At 46.0% G+C, this 22047-nt stretch overlaps 1 protein-coding gene across 25 annotated transcripts in view; it reads right to left on the bottom strand.

Annotated features, from left to right (window-relative positions):
- Positions 1-22047, bottom strand: part of LOC135920138 (uncharacterized) — a 137980-nt gene that overhangs the window by 61295 nt on the left and 54638 nt on the right. For 13 of the 25 annotated variants that reach the window (XM_070524192.1, XM_070524211.1, XM_070524198.1 and 10 more), the window contains 5 exons: positions 21550-21617; positions 18648-18737; positions 17823-17910; positions 9835-9927; positions 7408-7490 (listed from right to left, as the gene is read on the bottom strand). In XM_070524192.1, the coding sequence (XP_070380293.1) occupies positions 7408-7490; positions 9835-9927; positions 17823-17910; positions 18648-18737; positions 21550-21617 (422 nt within the window). Of the gene's footprint in view, positions 1-104; positions 193-931; positions 1027-2107; positions 2201-4307; positions 4375-4972; positions 5070-7407; positions 7491-9834; positions 9928-17822; positions 17911-18647; positions 18738-21549; positions 21618-22047 lie in introns of all 25 variants that reach the window. The other 12 variants (XM_070524199.1, XM_070524200.1, XM_070524204.1 and 9 more) reach the window with 2 other exon arrangements.

The following is a 22047-nucleotide window of genomic DNA, read 5'->3' as shown; positions in this document are numbered from 1 at the left end:
TTTTGGCACGTAAAACTCAATAAGGTCTGTACTAATAGTTAATGTAACAACTTCATCGTACCGGTAAATTAGGCAAGGTGGCAGGAGACTGCGTGAGAGCTTACCATGAAGTTGACCACGCGCAATGCTGGGCTGCCGTGTCTGCCAGCATGCCGTGGTGTGACATGGAACAATCCCGACAGCCCACGTTGGCTGCAGAGATCGAAAGCGAGATTAAGACAAAATGGCAGAAAAGAGAAGAACTATCCCGTATATGCCAAATGACTGCATTCTGATTCGCCCACACGAAAGGGATATGCATATACACTACTAGTTAGCCAAAAGGCAGAAGGCAAGCACAGTGCCCGATTACCAAATAGTCACATGCATGCAGGAAGGATGTTTAATTCACATAAACGTTTAAAGATCATCACATTTCACGACCTATGCCCTGATGCCGCATCTGCGAAAAAATGTATATATGCAATGTCGTCTAGAAATACGGTTAATGCCAAGTATAATCGAGCCCCGAGATGGACTTTCACCTAGAAGCGCGAATACACACCGAAAACTGGCTTGGAACGCGTCGACTGCACCTTGATGGTCAACGCGATGCGTCGTTATGCATGCTGATGAAGTAACGGCGGAACATAACCACTGAAGTACTATAGCGCCAAACAGACGACACAAGAAGAAGAGACACGGGCGAGCGCTCTTGTGTCGTCTGTTTGGCGCTATAGTACTTCAGTAATATGCACCAACCAGCCCAACAAAAAGTTCTGCTTGAACATAACCACGTCCAATGCAAAGGAGTACTAGAATGTACTGGGCAAAATACCTTAAAACCGAGTTGGGTAAAAGTTGCAGGTTTATTTTTGAAGTCTAGTGAACTATTAGTTTCTTTTTCATTCTAATTAAGATCACTATAGGTGAACTCGACGTCTGCTCTTACCGCATACTTTAGGGCCAGCTGCCGGCGTACGGTCCATCGTACGACGGCGGTCGTCTGGACGAGGGACGGTCGTGGATGCCACAGTAGAGCGCGCGCTGCAAACCGTAACCACGAAAGAGGAAGCGTTAGCTCGGGGCCATCTGCAATTACGCCTGTTCAAATACACGTGAAACGCTGAAATCTTTGTATAACACAACCCCTGGACTAATGTAAATGAAATTTGTTGAAAAATTATGTGTCTGAGGCTACAATTGTGATGAGATCGCGCACCAGCCGCTAACGCTAGGGTGGCGCCACCATCGATGGATAGCAGCGACGCCGACGGCGTTGACGAGAAACTCGCGTCTTGACCTGGACCAGGTTGTACGTCGACTATGGCTGTCCGGGTGGATTGCGGTCACGTGACGGCCGTGGATGCTACAGTATTCCGCGCTGTAAAACGTAGCGAGGAAACTGGTGCATGCTTAACAGGAAACATTAACAGGGCTGTTCGAGATTCCGCATACTAAATAAAATAAAATTAAATGCTGGAGTTTTTCGCACCAAATCCACGATTCGATTATGAGGCTGGCTGTAGTGGCGGACTCCGGAATTGAGACCGAAAGTCAGCCAATAGAAAACTGAAAAATGCTTCCTTGAGAAAACCGCTGGAGCGATGCGAATGAAATTGTTGAACTTCAGCGAGAGAAAAGTAAAATCGCAGTCGAAGCTTTTCGAAAAGTCGACGCCTTTCAAGCACACTATCCCCGCTACTTACTTATCGGACTGCTTTTCCTCTGCATCGCATTTTGCGAGGCGAGACTTAGAAATCTTCCCTAACCACAAATGTAATTTCCGTTTCCTTTTTGTCACTTCGTTCAATTGTACAAACGTGGCGGTTCTTATTCGGGACAAGCAAGAACAATCATTTACATATATCGCGCGCCTTCCCTTTCCTTTAAAGCTGCACCGCCTGGACATTCCGGTCACAAAAGGCCATGCGCGTTATCACGTGACTCGGCATTCTTCAAAGAAAAGTCACGCGCGCAGAGGTTCCAAGAAGGCAGGTGCAAGCGAGACAGGCAGCAATCACTGTTTCGGAAAAAGATACACCCTCCCGAAAGGTGTATACTTCTGTAAGGTGTCTATTGGACCACTGTATAGGCCTGTATAGGTGAATTGGACGTCTGCTCTTACCGCATACATTAGGGCCAGCTGCCGGCATACGGGCCTTCGTACGACGCCGGCTGTCTGGGTCAAAGGCGGCCGTGGATGCCACAGTGGAGCGCGCTGCAAACCGTAACCACGAAAGAGTAAGCTGTAGCTGTGGGCCAACCGCAATTCTGCCTGTTCAAATACATGTGAAACACAAATCCTTGTATGAGACAACCCCTGGACTAATGTCACTGAAATTTGTTGAATTCAAGAGAGAAAGTTATGTTTCTGAGGCTACAATTATAATGAGATAGCGCGTCTGCCGCTAACGCTAGGGCGGCGCCACCATCGATGGATAGAAGCGACGCCGACGGCGTTGACGGGAAACTCGCGTCTCGGAAGAAAGATTATCGGACGAAAGGTGATCCCAATCCTGTGAAGTTCGAGGTAAAAAAGGGCTGTATTCTTTTCATGCAACTGATAAGAGATAAACAGCTTTGTGTGTACCCGCCGTGTGTATGTGGGACGGTTGTATACATTTTACTGAATAAATTGTTATTATACGGTGTTTTACTATGGTCTGTGGCCTTGCGCCAAACCAGTCTATTTTCTGATTTTCGTTCGTGATGGTATCGACTAAATATCTTATTCCTTGATGTGAGCTTTTGAATCCTTATCCTGTACCTTAGCGTGTTCGGATGAACGCGCTTCTTTAAATTAGCGAAATGGCCCGTCTCTCACGCTGCTGAAAGTTTCGCTTATTTTGTGCTAGTGGGAAGTGCACGGCGAGTTGTTTTCAATGGCTAAAGGGTAAACTGGATTCGTCGTCGTTTTTTTTTGTTTTTCACTTTCGTGGCGTGCCAATGGATTATACCAAATTGACTTGAAACGCAATACGCCCTTGAATAACTAACGATGGTATTGACGCATTCTATTCAGACCTTCGCCTTATTATACGCTGATTACTTAAAGCAATGGACCGATCAATGGGACGACCAGGGCTTCAATCCATCTTGTTTTTCTGCGGCGAGCCGCAGTTGAATATCCCTCAAAGCATCTCTCCCTATTACGGACTATTAAAACGAATTCGGCAAAGCTTGCGAGGCGAGTTTAAGAGCTATACTGGACACTGCTGCTGCTAGACGAAGTGGGGCAGGCGGTCCTGCAGGAAAGCAAGATGGCGGCCTGTTTCTCAATTTCAGTGCCTTCTGGCGCGAAGTCTTTGTCGTGAATGGTTCCTCATCATCGGCGATCGTGAAAGACACAGTAGAGTGCGCCTACTTCTAGCTGCGATAACAACCATTGAGTAGGGAATGAATGGGGCTGTAAGCCGTAAAATCAAACTCAAGTGAGCAGTAGCTGTCAATCAATTAGTTACGTTCATGACCCTAAACATAACCTAATGCGTACGTTAGTCAAATAAACGCAGGTAAGCTTATGTGACCTCACCTTCAGGACAAGCACAGCTAACCTAAATTTCCCTACGGAATCTATTGCCTTAACCAATACAGCCTTACGTACATGGTTGATGTTCACCTGCGTAACCTATTCTGACTTTAAATAAAAAAAGTTGAAAGAAGAGAGAAGAAATGATTGCACAGACTTTTTGATTAGGTATTATAGAGCTTCCCAGCCAGTGTCAGTGCAGACGGCCTGTGACAGTCTGACACAGTTTGGTGACACGCAAACGTCACTTTCCTAAGCACGTATTCTTCCTCTACACTAAAAGTAACTGTCTTTGCGGTTTCAGAAGCCAGTCACGTCTACGGGCCTTCAACAGAGTGGTTAATTATCGTTCAACACGCCCATTAGACGTCCAGCGGCCCTCCACAACACCACTAGTCTGTATCTTCTGCTTGCTTAGACCTTCCCTGTTGCAGACTTGTTCGACGCTGCCACTTCGATCATATTTTCTCCTTTTAAGATACTCCTTACGGCTGTTCCTTGAAGACGCGGAAGTAGCTGTCTTAACGCAGAGACGTATATCGGCCCGTGCTCAATAATTTTTGAATATCATTATACGGAGGTCGTCTATCACGAATGCCGTGTTAGGGTAACGGCAATATACTCCAGCATATCACTAAAGCTTGTATCTCTCCCCCCCTCTCTCTGGCTGGATAAAGGTAAATTCTAGTGCGCTAATATGTACATTTCTCTTGTTTTCGAAGATCTTGTTAAGTGTGTCTGCTACACTGATTTGCCAGTAGACGCGATAAACAACGCGCACAAAGTAAGAACTCACTGTATTATCCACATTCACCGGCAGCACAGAAGGAAGCAGTGGTCACATCGAGAACAGCGCGTACTTCCTGCAAAGGCCGAGACGATTCCTGTGTACTCGTCGCAAAAGAGTGCGGGTGGACATTTTGAATAGATAATCATTTTAATCATATAACTAATCAAACTTCAACATTATACACCCCAAAAAAAAGAATGTTTTCATAATAAATATAATAATGGGAACGTGCGCTTGATTCTTGCAGTACAAGGGAATTACTACGACAAGTTACGTTAAGAGAAAAAATAAAGCCAGATGAATGCTTGAAGTCAAAACTTTAGATAAATCCACGTGCAATCCGTAATGTTCGCGCTGACTCCTTGTACCTGCGGTACACTTGGCACCGGGGTTCCTTCTAGTGCAACCGAAAACGAAACTATGCCTGGCTCTAAATATTCTCTGCGTCGGGGCGAACGAACACTATAAGGTCATATTCCGCACGTGCCAGGTACGTACAAAGAAGGCGCACCCCATTAAGAGGCCAAAACTACACTGCAAAGCGATTCACCTCCTTAAGGGTGCTTAAGGGTGAAAAGGTTTGAACTACGATTGAACTATGCTTTTAATGGGTGTAAGCGGAAATAAGTTTGATTTGTGCCGCTACAGGTGAATTCGACGTCTGCTCTTACCGAATACATTAGGGCCAGCTGCGGTACGGGCCTTCGTACGACGCCGGCTGTCTGGGTCAGCCGGCCGGGACTGCCGTGGATGCCACAGTACACCGCGCTGCAAACCGTTGCCACGAAAGAGGAAGCATTAGCTCGGGGCCAACTGCAATACCGTCTGTTCAAGTGCGTGTGAAACGCTCAAATGCATGTATGAGACAACCCCTGGACTAATGTGAATGACATTTGTTGAATTTAAGAGGAAAAATTATGTTTCTGAGGCTACAATTATAATGAGATCGCGCGTCTGCCGCTAATGCTAGGGCGGCGCCACCATCGATGGATAGAGGTGACGCCGACGGCGTTGACGGGAAACTCGCGTGTTGAACGGGGCTTGGTTGTGCGTCGACTGTGCATTGTACGGGTGGATTGCGGTCACGTGACGACCGTGGAAAGCACAGTAACCCGCGTATACAACGTAGCAATGGAAGCAGGTGCGTCTTTAACAGGAATCTTTAGCTCGGGGCTGTTTCCAATTCCGCGTAATAAATTAAAGTAAATAATACTGTGGGTTCCCTAGTGCAAAAACCACGATTGCATTATGAGGCACGCCTCTGTGGGGGACTCCGGAAGTTTAGACCGAAAGTCCGCTCACTTAAGTGCATACTAAATTCAGAAATTCTTCCCTGAGAAAAACGCATTGAAATTGGAATGACATCGTTGTACTTGAGACAGCAAAATTGCACCGACTGTAGCAAGCGAAATTTTCATTTTAGGCCTGAAATATATAAAAATTATTGAAAATTGGTCGGAGCGTTGCTCGTATGAAGGATCCAATACTTTTCGAATATTCCCGCCACGCGTTTATGGGACCGCTTTTCCTCTGCATCGTACATTGCAAAGCGAGACATAGAAATTTATCCCTTACTGCAGATGTGACTTGTTTTCTTTTCGTCATTTCGTTCAATCGTACGAACGTGGCAGTTCAGATTCGGGATCATACAACAACAAGTATATAATGCATGCCGACCCTTTCTTTTAAAGCTATATGCCCGGTAAATCCCGGCCACGAAGAGAAATGGGGTATATCAGCGTTACATGACACTCTTTAGAGAAAAATCGGGTGCATAGAGCTTTCAAGGAAGAATCCACATGCGAGACAGGTAGCACTCATTGTTTCGGAACAAGATACATTCTCCGAAATGGTGTGTACTTCTTTATGGCGTATATTCCACCACTGCTTGGTGTTTTGAGTTATTTTACTCCCAAGTGGAGCAACTTTACTCAATTTGTGCATAAAGAAGAGAAAGCATGCTCCACGAGAGAGTAGGCGGTGATGAAAAAAAGGTTGCCGTGGCACTGAGTGCGTTCTTAAGTGTCTGCGTCTTAGTCTGCAGAATAATTTACACCCTTGGTAGTGAATAACGGTGTAAACCAGATATTCCTCTCCAACACTTGCACCCGTGTATGAATTATAGAGCAATTTACCGCCTTAATCACTTTTAAGTGATGTATATTCTACAGTTCACGCAGCTAGATGGGACACATATTCATAAAAAGATTGTCAAGAGGGCCTGAGGTGTCATTGCCGAGCGCCAGGGGTGATCACCTTAGGAGCTAGGTCACTGTCACGACGAAAAAAACAAAGCCTAGAATTGTTTGTATTTGACAATGTCTACGTGTTGTTGGGCATCACCTCTGTGCTAACATACAAAAAAGTAAATCTTGCCCTTCCTATAGCAAGTTAACAACGAAGCGTGAATGTTTTGTCAATAAAGGGTTCCTTCTAATTCGTTTTACCTTGTTCGCGCATTGGAATACGAACACACCTAGACACCGTTCGCTGTCTGGCATCCAAGCTCCGACGAAACGATAAACCGTAAAATGCATGCTACTAATATTTCTGAGAAAAGTCATGAAAATGCAAGATATCTGGAAGTAGTTAAATAGTGTAAAATTGTGAATTCGCTGATGGGCGTATAACAAAGGCGTGACGGCGTGTACGACAGTCCATTCTTTATTTTCTAGTAGAAATGGACAAGGATTTATTACGCGGCTCAAATTGTATAGCAGCGTGAGAATGTTGCATTTCTAGTACTAGTTACGAACTGCCCGGATGTCGAGTTTCACGCTTTGCATTAGGGTTAAATCGTTCGACTTGTTCTTCAAGAATATGCTTCCAAGTTTCATAATTAGTACATGTCCGTTTACTATCTCTAGCCATGCAGTCATATTCGTGCCGCTATTGTAAAGCCAATCTTGACGAAAGTAAATAGTTATATTATCTTCTGCATTGTTAAGACATTTCATATAGTCTTGTTTGAACGCGATCCAATAATAACGAGTTGTGTCAATAATTAAACGATATCTATCGTTGAGATTCGTGGTAATAGTTAATGTAACGATTTCATCGTATCGTTAAATTAGGCAAGGCTGCAGGAAACTGCGTGAGAGCTTACCACGAAGTGGACCACGCGCAATGCTGGCTTGTCGGCCAGCAAACCACGGTGTGACATGGAACAATCCCGACAGCCCAGGTGTGCTGCAGAGATCGAAAGTGAGATTAAGACAAAAGGGCAGGAAAGAAAAAGAACTGTCCCGTGTATGCCAAGTGACTGCATTCCGATTCGACTACACGAATGGGATGAGTATGTACACTGCTAGTTAGACTAATGGCAGAAGGCCAGCACAGTGCCACGTTACCGAATGGTCAAATGCATGCACTATGTTTACTTCACATAGACGTATGAAGATCACACACATTTCACGATCTATGCCCTGATGGCGCATCTAAGGAAGATGTCTATTGACAACGTTGGGTAGAATTACTGTAAACGCTAAGAAGCATCCAATGCACACCGAAAACCGTCTTGGAACGCGTTGTTACTCATAGCTATGAGGAAAAGGCGGGACATGAGCGTGTCCAATGCGAAGATGTGCGAAAAATGTACTGGGCAAAATACCTTGGAACCGAGTTTGTTAAAAGAAGCAGGTTTGTATTTTTAAAGGCTAGTGAACTACTTGTTCTAATTAGGCCTTAGAAATGGTTTTAATGATTACCCTGCCACGGTTGGCGAAAAGATTATGAAAAAATTTAGTTCGGCACGGCCCACCGCTTATGTTGAAGAAAGTGAAAACAGATTTAGCTTTCAGGCCATAACAGAAGAGCTGATGACGTCTGCTCTAAAAAAGCTACAGTTGAACTTAGCCACAGGAATCGATGTTATACAAGCTAGGGTACTGAAAGACTATCCAGATATTTTGAGTGCTCCACTTTGTAATTTATTTAACCATTCATTAAATCCGAATTCCAATCCAGATATGTTAAAGATAGCCAAAGTTGTACCAATATACAAAATGGGCAACCATACTATTTCCAGCAGCTACGGACCGATATTCGTATTGCGTGTAGTACACAATATCTTTGAAAAATCGCTCAACAGCCGAAGAACTTGCGTGGCAAGAATAACAGTTTCCCGGGAACAGCATAGTTTCGTCCCAGTGAAATCCATATCAACAGCTATGCTTACTTTATCTCAAATACTGAACTCTACCCTCAACCTTCAATAGATTCTTATTGGAATTTTTGTCGACATAAGAAAGGCGTTTGATATCATTTGTCACTCGACACTACTGAAAAAAAAAGCTGAAGTGCTATTGTATTATCGATGGCGCTCACGATTTCTTATTCCAGTTATCTCACATCGCGAAAGCAGAAAGTACTAATGGATGGTTTTCTATCCGAACCTAGGAACGTCACAAGTGGTGCACCGCAAGTATCCGTATTGGGTCCCATTTTATTCGCTTTATACGTTTGACGATTTATCGCGAATTCTACGATCATCTAAAGCATTATTGTATGTGGACGATACTGTAATTTTATTCTCCAGGTAGTTCACTTGAAAACTTACCATATACTGTATCCAATAAACTACTAGCTGTGGCAATGTGGTTTCGTGAAAATTAACCATTATTTAATGCCGCTAAAGGAAAGTACGGTATTTTCCATTCACAAATGAAAACTCTCAACTACGTTTCACTTAGCATATCATTAAAGAATCGAACCATTGTATGTATACCGACAAATAAATATGTAGGCATTATATTGCACAGTAACCTTAACTGAAGAGACCAAATCAATACCATATGCAATAGATTGTCATTCAACTGTTACACTCTCATACGGGCAACTGAATACTTTTATTAGGCGCTTCTACGCACATTATATTTAACCCTACTTCACTGCCAGCTTACCAAACTGCCAAACGTGCATAACATACGTTACTCGGTTATTCCGATTGCAAAAACGAGCTATTCATGCGATTACGTTTTCCTCGCTGCGCCATCCGTCAAATACTCTCTTTCAGAGGCTGCGTATACTTCCGTTTACTGACATACAAACACAGCTCTGTCGCTTAACTATTTTCACGTCTCTGTCGTTAAACACCCGCCATGCACGCAACAGTAATCTAAATCTCCCTTTATGTTCGAGTGTTACGGCGAAAGATTAATTCAAGTCCCTGTTCTCAGGCTGTGGAATAATTTGCCTCTTGAAATAAAACTCGCAAGAAATTTAGACATTGCATGCAAATGCCATTTCTTATCTTACCAAGCACGTTCTTGAGTTTTGTTTTCGTTTTCTTCGTTTTTAGCGTAGTTATGTGATTATATATTGTACTTACCGCTTATGTATGATACTTTGGCTATTTTGTTTGTATACAAATGCTAATTATTGCAATACATTTTTTTGTATTGAACCCATCACTAGCCGCTTTAGGTTATGGGACCAAATATCTTTGTGCGCACTTTTCATATTGTGGTGTTGCAAAATTCCCTCTTCATTTGATTCGAACACTGGTATAGGTGAACTCGCCGTCTGCTCTTACCGCATACATTAGGGCCAGCTGCCGGCGTACGGGCCTTCGTACGACGCCGGGTGTGTGGGTCAAAGGCGGCCGTGGATGCCACAGTAGACCACGCTGCAAACCGAAAGCACGAAAGAGGAAGCATTAGCTCCGGGCCAACTGCAATTCCGTCTGTTCAGATGCACGTGAAACGCTGAAATCCTTGTTATGAGAGAACCCCTGGACTAATGTGAATGAAATTTGTTGAACTTAAGAGAAAACATGATGTTTCTGAAGCTACAATTATAATGAGATCGCGCGTCTGCCGCTAACGCTAGGGCGGCGCCACCATCGATGGATAGAAGCGACGCCGACGGCGTTGGCGGGAAACTCGCGTCTTGACCGGGTCCTGGCTGTACGTGGATTGTGCATTGTCCGGGTGGATTGCCGTCACGTGACGGCCGTGAATGCTACAGTAATACGCGCTGTAAAAAGTAGCGAGGAACGAGGGTGCCTGCTTAACAGGAAACAGGGCTGTTTGCGATTCCCCGTACTAAATAAATTCTGGCGTTTTACATGCCAAATCTGTACTCGAACATCATGGCGTTGGGCTGTCTTTTTTATCCTATGTGACAACCCATGGATGTAAGGCAACACCACGCGTTCTTTTTCAATTTTTCTTTTTCCTGTGGTTTTGCCTTTTCCGGTTGGCTCTGATTTGGGGCAACATGTTTTCGCAGATTTGCACCGCCATACTTTTCGGGTACCCACTGTTTCTTTTACTGCTTACTTGCAAATTGATGCTCTCCCTCACAGCATGGCGGCATGATTTCACAACTGCTTGACTGATGCAAGCCTTGGCGATGCCTCTTTTTATGATTTTAGAATGGCAAGAGTCATGCCTCGGTATTTCTTTTTCTTCTCTAGTTTTGTAGCACTACCACATGTGGGAGCCGCTGAGCCTAATGTTTATGTCAAGGCCCTGCAATCTACCTTCGGTGGAAGTCTCGTACGCGAATTCTAGACCTTCATGCGCCTTCTTGAACGTGCTGATGACAGTTTCTACGCTAACTAATTCGTTTTGGTTTTTTTTTCACGCACACCAAATAATCGTCAACACATGTGAAACAGGTAGTTTTGTTAGTTTCTTCAAACAAGGCGGCAAGTTTTTTGTCTCCCACACTCACAAATAAGTCGGAAAGCACGGATTCTATACAGGAACCAATAGTGATACCATCCTTCTGCTCATACACTGTGACATCGTATTTGATAAACGCACCTTGTAGATACAGTTTTAGCAAGTTCACCAAACTAGAAATACTGCACTTGCATACATCCTGAAATTTGGTGTAGCCGATCATGTCCATGGCTTCTTCTACGGCTTGTACCACCGCTGGCCTCGGACAAATTGAAAGAGAAAAGTAAAATTGCAGTGACTCTAGAAGCGGAATTTTCATTTTAGACCTCAACTATATAAAAATTATCGAAAATTTTTGGAGCATTGCGTGTATGAAGGGTCGGAGACTTTTCGAATACAATATTCCCGCCACTGCTTCATGCGACCGCTTTTCCTCTGCATCGTACTTTGCAAAGCCAGACTTAGAAATTTATCCTTTACTACACATGTCCCTTCCGTTTGCTTTTCGTTATTTCGTTCAATCGTACAAACGTGGCGGTTCAGATTGGGGACATCCAACCACAACAATATATATATATTGCTACGGCACAATATGTGCGATCACGAAAGGCCAGCAGTCTGAAGACTACGACGACGATTAGAAGCTAGCGCGGGCTGTTGCCTCTTGGCCAAGCGCAGCGTATTTTCCTTGTAAATATATTTGTACATAGCTTTTCGTCTGCGTCTTCCTACGTAACATATCTGGTGGAGGTGGACGTTCCCTGTACCTCGTCACGGAGCTTCGCAGTGGACGGTACGTCGAGCCTACCTTCATGGCTCCCGGCGACGACAACCCGACTCCGCCGGCTCCGACACCTGCTGCCACTTCGACGACCTACATCACTCTCCCCGCTCCCCGTGATCCTGGCGTATTCTCGGGCCAAAATGGGGAAGACGTCGATGACTGGATCCGCCTGTATGAACACGTCAGCCGCAATAACCGGTGGGACCCTACTATTATGCTTGCCAACGTAGTCTTTTACCTCGGTGGCACACCTCGAGTTTGGTATCGCACGCACGAAGATGAGCTCACCAGTTGGGATTCACTTAAGACACAGCTTCGAGACTTGTTCGGCAACCCCTACGGTCAACAACTTGCCGCGCAGAAGGCGCTTTCCGGCCGTGTGAAGACGTCAACTGAGCCCTATGTCACGTACATTCAGGACGTCTTGGCTCTGTGCCGCAAAGTTGACACCCACATGACTGAGTCAGACAAGGTTTCCCACATCCTCAAAGGCATTGCCGATGACGCCTTCAACTTGCTCGTTTGCAACAACGTAGCCACGATGGATGCTGTTATAAAAGAGTGCCGCCGCCTGGAACTCGCCAAAAGCCGACGTATTGACCAGCAGTTTGCCCGTCTGCCCAACACCCCAGCGACATCTTCCTGTGCCGACGCTCCTCGTCCCAACAACACTGCCGATGTTACCAGGATCGTCCGGCGTGAGATCGAGGCCGCCTATCCGGCTGCCTTCGACTCCAGTCCCACCCCCACATCTGCAGTCACGGTCTCACTGATCCAGGCAGTTGTCCGCCAGGAGTTTGAAAACATGGGTCTTCACACCATCTGCTCGGCCCATCGCCCTGATACCCGCCCAGCTTCTTCGATTTCGCCCCTTCCCGCATCTTCTTACCCACCACGTTTCCGCAACCCTTCTGAATGGCGCACTGCTGACGACAAGCCTATTTGTTTCCACTGCCATCGAATCGGGCACATTTCTCGGCACTGTCGTAGTCGCTGGAGTTCCCCGATCCGGTCTACTTATACTGCCTACTCTCGCCCCTCAGGTGGCCCTTCTCATCCCTATGCCGCACGCTCCGATAATGCCGCCACTGATTCTCCTGCAACGAACCGCCCCTATTCTCGTTCGCCTTCGCCCCAACGACGACAATCTCGCTCTCCCCAGCCCCGTCGCTCCTATTCGCCGACTCCCTTCGGACGCCGCTCCCAGCCGGAAAACTAGACGATGCAGCGCCTCGAGGTGACGCTGCATTGTTCCCTACGCCGCCAAATCCTCTACTGACTTTGCCCACTCATCTGAACCTTCTTGACGTGCAAGTCGACGGTGTTTCTGTGTCTGCTCTCATAGACACTGGGGCGCATTTGTCCGTAATGAGCGCTGACCTTCGTAACCGGCTCAAGAAAATTATCACGCCCGCCACGACGCCTGCTGTCCGTGTCGCCGATGGCGGAACAGCCCCCGTAATTGGTATGTGTACTGCCCGCGTCTCCTTCGCCGATCGCTCAACAATTGAGCTATTCACAGTCATCGCCCACTGTCCCCACGACATCATCCTCGGCTTAGACTTCCTCTCCGCACATTCTGCTCTCATCGATTGTTCCGCCAGTACTCTCCGCCTTGACCTGCCTGTTCTGGATCCTGCTGAACCACACCCCAGTCGCCTCAGTTCCGCCGACTTCGTTCGCTTGCCACCGTCGGCACTGACCTACGTTGACCTAGTGTCATCCCCACCAGTCCCCGACGGTCACTACATCGCGGCTCCTATGCAAGACGTCCTCCTTACACACGGGATCACAGTACCCCATAGAGTTTTATCTATTACGGCGAATTGCGTCTGCCTGCCAGTGGTCAACTTTGGCTTGACGACACAAGTGCTGCCACGTGGGATGTCTTTGGCCCAGCTTTGTTCATTCGAGGATCACTCAGTAGCATCCATTGCAGTAGACGACACTTCATCCGATACTCCTCTACCATCGCAGTCGACAAATTGTACCATCGCTGACTTACGGAAAATGATTGCCCCCGACTTGCCCTCCGAGCGCGCTCGTGAACTCTACCGCGTTCTGTTTTCCTACCACGATATTTTTGACTTTAACGATCGTCCTTTAGCCCAAACTACAGCAGTCAAACATCGCATTAATACCGGCGATGCCCCTCCTATTCATCGCCGCCCGTATCGAGTGTCACCAGTTGAGCGTCAAGTTATTCACGCAGAAGTTCGCAAAATGCTTGCCAAGAACATTATTGAACCGTCATGTAGTCCTTGGGCGTCACCGGTTGTGCTGGTAAAAAAGAAGGATGGCTCATGGCGCTTTTGCGTGGATTATCGGCACCTTAACAGGGTTACCAAAAAGGACGTGTATCCCCTACCTCGGATCGATGACGCCCTTGACTGCCTCCACGGTGCTCGCTATTTCTCCTCTATTGACCTTCGCTCCGGCTATTGGCAGATTGCCGTGGACGATCTCGACCGCGAGAAGACTGCCTTTGTCACACCCGACGGTCTTTATCAATTCAAGGTGATGCCGTTCGGCCTATGTAAAGCTCCTGCCACTTTTGAACGCATGATGGACTCCCTTCTTCACGGTTTCAAATGGTCCACGTGCTTGTGCTACTTGGACGACGTCATCGTATTCTCCCCAACGTTCGCTACGCACCTCGAGCGCCTCTCAGCAGTCCTGGACGTTTTTCGGCGAGCCGGTCTACAACTCAACGCTTCGAAGTGCCAATTCGGCCGTCGCCAGATTACCGTCCTTGGACATCTCGTTGACGCGAACGGAGTGCAACCGGACCCAGGCAAGATCCATGCTGTTACGCACTTCCCTGTTCCGAAGTGTGTCAAGGATGTGCGCAGCTTCATCGGCCTTTGTTCGTACTTCCGCCGTTTCGTGAGGAATTTCGCCGCCATAGCACGACCACTAACCGACCTTTTGAAAAAAGACGCTCCTTTCCAGTGGGGCGATAACGAGGCCTCTGCATTCTCTCATCTAATCGAAATTCTCACATCGCCTCCAGTTCTGGCCCATTTCGATCCTTCTGCGCCTACCGAATTCCGTACTGATGCCAGCGGTCACGGAATTGGAGCAGTACTGGCACAACGCCAGCGTGGCCACGACCGTGTTATCGCTTACGCCAGCAGGCTCCTCTCACCCGCGGAGCGCAACTATTCCATCACTGAGCGTGAGTGTCTGGCCCTAGTTTGGGCGGTTGCGAAATTTCGCCCATACTTATATGGCCGATCCTTTTCCGTTGTCACAGACCATCACGCGCTTTGTTGGTTATGCTCATTGAAAGACCCTTCAGGAAGACTTGGTCGCTGGGCCTTACGCCTCCAAGAATATTCGTTCTCTGTCACCTACAAATCTGGCCGACTACACAAGGACGCTGACTGCCTGTCTCGCTACCCGGTAGACGAGCCTTACGACGCCGACAGTAGTACCGCCGATGGCATTTTCTCTGTGTCTGCCTTCGCTAACATCGCCGATGAGCAGTACCGAGACCTATCGCTGCGAGTACTCATCGAGCGTCTGCGCTCTACACCTATCGACGCATCCGTTCGCCGATATATCCTCCAGGGCGGCATTCTGTACCGAAGGAGCTTCCTCCCTGATGGCCCTGCTCTTCTTCTTGTCGTGCCAAAACATCTACGACAGACTGTGCTCTTTCAGATGCATGACGCACCAACTGCAGGACATCTTGGGGTAACCCGCACGTACGACCGCGTCCGCCGCCGCTTCTATTGGCCTGGTCTCGCTCGCTCCGTTCGACGCTATGTTGCTGCATGTGATCCCTGCCAGCGTCGGAAGACACCTCAGGTGCTACCTGCCGGTCATCTCCAGCCGATCACCGTCCCTGTGGAACCGTTCTTTCGTGTTGGATTAGACCTGCTCGGTCCCTTTCCCACGTCATCCTCTGGGAACAAATGGGTAGCCGTCGCGACTGATTACGCCACCCGATACGCTATCACTCGGGCTCTCCCTACCAGCTGCGCCACTGACGTCGCGGACTTTCTCTTGCGTGACATTATCTTAGTGCATGGCGCCCCGCGACAGCTGCTTACTGACCGTGGTCGAAACTTCCTCTCGAAAGTTATCGCTGACATTGTGCGTTCCTGCTCCATTCAACACAAACTGACTACTTCATACCATCCTCAAACCAATGGCCTGACAGAGCGGTTAAACCGTACTCTTACCGATATGCTGGCCAAGTACGTTTCCAAGGACCACCACGACTGGGACATTGCCCTTCCTTACGTAACATTTGCGTACAATTCTTCCCGGCACGACACCGCCGGATTTTCTCCCTTTTATCTACTGTACGGTCGCGAACCTACCTTGCCCCTAGACACGGCACTTCCTCCTGTACACACACACACACACACACACACACACACACACATATATATATATATATATATATATATATATATATATATATATATATATATATATATATATATATATATATATATATATATATATATAATATGCTTGGATTTCCTTTGCTATATACTCGGGAAATCCCTGCCACGAACAGACAGGCGGGTTATAAGCGTGGCATGACACATGACACACTTTAGAGAAAAATCGGGAGCGTAGACCTGTGGGACAGCCAGCACTCATTGTTTCGCAACAAGATGCACCCTCCCAAATGGCTTATACTTCTTTAGAGCGCATATTCCACCCCTGCTTGGTGTTTATGAGTTATTTTACTCCCAAGTGGGAGCAACTTTACCCAATTTGTGCATGAAGAAGAGAAAACGGTGCACGAGGAGTGTAGGCAGTGAAAAAAAAAAAAAAAACGTGCCGTGGCACTGCATTCGTTCTTAAGTCTTTGCATGTTAGTCTGCAACATAATTTACGCCATTAGAAGCGAATAAGAGTGTAAACCGGACTTTTCACTCCCATACTTACACCCTTGCATGAATTATAGCGCGACTTACCGCCTTACTCACTTTAAAGGGGTATATATTACAGCTCACGTAGATAGATGGGACACATACTCATAAAAAGATTGTCCAGAAGGCCTGAGGTGTCATTGCCGAGAGTCGGGGGCGGTCACCTTAGGAGCTAGGTCGCTGTCACGACGAAGAAACAAAGCCTACAATTTTTTGTATGTGGCAATGTCAATGTGTTCGTTGGGCATCACCTGTGTGCTAAGAACAAAATGTAAATCTTTCCGTTCCCATAGCAAGTAACAACGAAGCGTGCATGTTCTTTCAATAAAGGGTTCCTTCAAATTCGCTTTACCAAGAAAAGCTGTGTAACATGGACGCCTAACTGCTCTTGTTCACGCATTGGAATACGAACACACCTAGACACCGTTCGCTATCTGGCAACCAAGCTCCGAATAAAAATTAAACCGTAAAATTGATGCCAGGAATATTTCTGAGAAAATACATTAGGCCAAACAGAAAATGCGAGATATCCGGAAGCAGTTAAATAGTCTAAAACAGTGACTTCGCTGATGGGCTGGCGCCAAAGGCGTGACATCGTGTACGACAGTTGATTCTTGCTTTTCTTGTAGAAATAGATGAGGATTTATTACGCTGCAGAAATGGCATAGAAGCGTGAGAATGTTGCATTTCTAGAACTGGTAACTGATGTCGAGTTTCACGTTTTGCAGTAGCGTTCAATGGTCCGACTTCTTTCCAAAAAATATTCTTCCAAGTTTCATAACTAGTAATTATCCGTTTAATACCTCTAGCCATGTAGTCATATTCATGCCTCTGTGGTAAAGGCAATCGTGACGAAAGAAAATAGTTACAGCATCTTCTGCATTGTTCAGACATTTCGTACAGATTTTCTGCCGCACTCTAATACTAACAAATTTTCGTTGCAATAATTTAACAAAGTCTATCGATAAGATTTCCACGGCGGCCGCATTTCGATGGGGGCGAAATGCGAAAACACCCGTGTACTTAGATTTAGGTGCACGTTAAAGAACCCCAGGTGGTCAAAATTTCCGGAGTCCTCCACTACGGCGCGCCTCATAATCAGAAAGTGGTTTTGGCGCGTAAAACCCAATAAGATCTGTACTAATAGTTAATGTAACAACTTTATCGTACCGGTAAATTAGGCAAGGTGGCAGGAGACTGCGTGAGAGCTTACCATGAAGTTGACCACGTGCAATGCTGGGCTGTCGCGTCTGCCAGCATGCCGTGATGTGACATGGAACAATCCCGACTGCCCACGTGTGCTGCAGAGATCGAAAGCGAGATTAAGACAAAATGGCAGAAAAGAGAAGAACCATCCCGTGTATGTCAAATGACTGCATTCCAATTCGCCCACACGAAAGGGATATGCATATACACTACTAGTTAGCCAAAAGGCAGAAGGCAAGCACAGTGCCCGATTGCCAAATAGTCACATACATGCAGGATGTTTAATTCACATAAACGTTTAAAGATCATCACATTTCACGACCTATGCCCTGATGCCGCATCTACGAAAAAATGTATATATGCAATGTCGTCTAGAAATACGGTTAACGCCAAATATAAATCGAGCCCCGAGATGGACTTTCACCTAGAAGCGCGAATACACACCTAAAACTGGCTTGGAACGCGTCGACCACGCCTCGATGGTCAACGTGATGCGTCGTTATGCATACTGATGAAGTAACGGCGGAACATAACCACTGAAGTACTATAGCGCCAAACAGACGACACAAGAAGAAGAGGCACGGACGAGCGCTCTTGTGTCGTCTGTTTGGCGCTATAGTACTTCAGTAATATGCACCAACTAGCCCAACAAAAAGTTCTGCTGGAGCATAACCACGTCCAATGCAAAGGAGTACTAGACATGTACTTGGCAAAATACCTTGAAACCGAGTTGGGTAATAGTGGCAGGTTTGTTTTTAAAGTCTAGTGAACTAGTAGTTTCTTTTTCATTCTAATTAAGATCGCTATAGGCGAACTCGACGTCTGCTCTTACCGCATACATTAGGGCCAGCTGCCGGCGTACGGTCCATCGTACGACGGCGGTCGTCTGCGAGGATGGTGATGGATGCCACAGTGGAGCGCGCTGCAAACCGTAACCACGAAAGAGGAAGCATTAGCTCGGGGCCAACTGCAATTCCGTCTGTTCAAATGCACGTGAAACGCCGAAATCTTTGTATAACACAACCCCTGGACTAATGTAAATGAAATTTGTTGAAACATTATGTTTCTGAGGGTACAATTGTAAAGAGATCGCGCGTCTGCCGCTAACGCCAGGGCGGCCCCACCATCGTTGGATAGAAGCGACGCCGACGGCGTTGACGGGAAACTTGCGTCTTGACCGGCACCGGGTTGCACGTCGACTGCGCATTGTCCGGGTGGATTGCGGTCACGTGACGGCCGTGGATGCTACACTAATACGCGCTGTAAAACGCAGCGAAGAAAGCTGGTGCATGCTTAACAGGAAACATTAACAGGGCTGTTTGGGATTCCGCACACAAAATAAAATAAAATAAAATAAAATTCTGGGGTTTTACGTGCCAAATCCAAGATTTGATTACGAGGCTGGCTGTAGGGGGGGACTCCGGAAATTGAGACCGAAAGTCAGTGAATAGAAAACTCAAAAATGCTTCCTTGAGAAAACCGCTGGAGCGATGCGAATGAAATTGTTGAACTCCAGCGAAAGAAAAGTAAAATCTGACTCCAAGTTTTTCGAAAAGTCGACGCTTTTCGAGCGCACTATCCCCGCTACTTATTTATCGGACTGCTTTTCCTCTGCATCGCATTTAGCGAAGCGAGACTTGGAAATCATCCCTTACCACAAATGTAATTTCCGTTTTCAATTGTACAAACGTGGCGGTTCTGATTCGGGACAAACAATAACAATCATTTGCATATATTGCGCGCCTTCCCTTTCCTTTAAAGCTGCACTTCCTTAATTTAGCGAAATGGCCCGGTCTCTCACGCAGCTAAAAGAAAGTTTCGCTTATTTCGTGCTAGTGGGAAGTGCACGGCTAGTTGTTTTCAATGACTAAAGGGTAAACTGGATTCGTCGTTTTTTTTTTGTTTTTCACTTTCGTGGCGTGCCAATGGATTATACCAAATTGACTTGAAACGCAATATGACCTTGAATAACTAATGATGGTATTGACGCATGCTATTCAAGCCTTCGCGTTATTATACGCTGTTTACTTAAAGCAATGAACCAATCAATGGGACGGCCAGGGCTTCAATCAATCTTGTTTTTCTTCGGCAAGCCGCAATTGAATATCGCTCAAAGCATCGCTCCGTATAACGGACTATTAAAACGAATTTGGCAAAGCTTGCGAGGCGAGTTTAAAAACTATACTGAACACTGCTAATGCTAGACGAGTGTGGCAGGCGCTCCTGCAGGAAAGCAAGATGGCGGCCTGTTTCTCAATTTCAGTGCCTTCTGGCGCGAAGTCTTTGTCGTGAATGGTTCTTCACAGCGGTCGCGGAAGCCACAGTAGAGTGCGCCTACTTCTAGCTGCGATAATAACCACTCAGAACGGAATGAATGGTGTTGTAAGCCGTAAAATCAAACTCAAGTGAGCAGTAGTTGCCAATAAATTAGTTGACTTCATGACACTAAACATTGGCCCAGACATTGGTCGATCAGCCTACTGTTGACAAATTTGTTGAAATAGTTGGCGCAACAGTATTGTCAATCACTATCTAAATGATATGTTATCATTGTCTTTATCATTGTATTGTCAAATGTTTTTGGAAATGTGTGATGTGAAATGATGTATGATGCTATCAATTGTATAACCATATGCTTATCCTTCTTTTGTCTCTTGCAAAATATCATATGACATTGAAACAAGCTCTTTGTGCGTTATGTTTTTGCCATATTATTGCTCTTAACATAGGTCCATGAAACTCTACTCTTGCCAAGTGCCCTTTTGTATTCTTATGTATATGCCTGTACTACTATGTCTACAGACCCTTCTAACCCACTCCTGTAAAAATCCCTGATGGGATTGACAGTATCACAAAATAAATAAATAAATAAATAAATAAATAACCTAATGCGTACGCTAGTCGGATAAACGCAGGTAAGCTTATGTGACCTCACCTTCAGGACAAGCACAGCTAACCTAAATTTCCCTACGGAATCTATTGCCTTAACCAATACAGCCTTACGTACATGGTTGATGTTCACCTGCGTAACCTATTCTGACTTTAAATAAAAAAAGTTGAAAGAAGAGAGAAGAAATGATTGCACAGACTTTTTGATTAGGTATTATAGAGCTTCCCAGCCAGTGTCAGTGCAGACGGCCTGTGACAGTCTGACACAGTTTGGTGACACGCAAACGTCACTTTCCTAAGCACGTATTCTTCCTCTACACTAAAAGTAACTGTCTTTGCGGTTTCAGAAGCCAGTCACGTCTACGGGCCTTCAACAGAGTGGTTAATTATCGTTCAACACGCCCATTAGACGTCCAGCGGCCCTCCACAACACCACTAGTCTGTATCTTCTGCTTGCGCAGACCTGCCCTGTTGCAGACTTGTTCGATGCTGCCACTTCGATCATATTTTCTCCTTTTAAGATACTACTCACGGCTGTTTCTCGAAGACGCGGAAGTAGCTGTCTTATGCGCAGAGACGTGTATCGGCCGGTGCTCAATAATTTTCGAATATCATTATACTTAGGTCGTCTATCACGAATGCCATATTGGGGTAACGGCAATATACTCCAACATATCACTAAAGCTTGTATATCTCCCCCTTTTCTCTCTCTCTCGCTGATTAAAGGTAAATTCCAGTGCGCTAATATTTACATTTCTCTTGTTTTCGAAGATCTTGCTAAGTGTGTCTGCTGCACTGATTTGCCAGTAGACGCGATAAACAACGCGCACAAAGCAAGAACTCACCGTATTATCCACATTCACGTGGCAGCACAGAAGGGAACACTGGTCACATCGAGAATAGCGCGTGCTTCCTGCAAAGGCCGAGACGATTCCTGTGTACTCGTTGCAAAAGAGTGCGGGTGGACATTTCGAATAGATAATCATTTTAATCATATAACTAGTCAAACTTCAACATTATACACACAAAAAAAGAATGTTATCATAATAATTATAATAATGGGAACGTGCGCTTGATCCTTGCAGTACAAGGCAATTACTACAACAAATTACGTTAAAAGAAAAAATAAAGCCAGACGAATGCTTGAACTCAAAAGTTTAGATAAATCCACGTGCAATCCATAATGTTCGCACTGAGTTCTTGTACCTGTGATACATTTGGCACCGGGGGGTTCCTTCTAGTGCAACCGAAAACGAAACTATGCCTGGCTATAAATATTCTCTGCGTCGAGGCGAACGAACACTATAAGGTCATATTCCGCACGTGCCAGGTACGTACAAAGA

Source organism: Dermacentor albipictus, chromosome 8 (assembly GCF_038994185.2).
Source record: "Dermacentor albipictus isolate Rhodes 1998 colony chromosome 8, USDA_Dalb.pri_finalv2, whole genome shotgun sequence".
Classification (NCBI taxonomy): domain Eukaryota; kingdom Metazoa; phylum Arthropoda; class Arachnida; order Ixodida; family Ixodidae; genus Dermacentor; species Dermacentor albipictus.
Note: the sequence above shows the minus strand (reverse complement) of the source record. Positions and strands in the feature narration are given on the sequence as shown.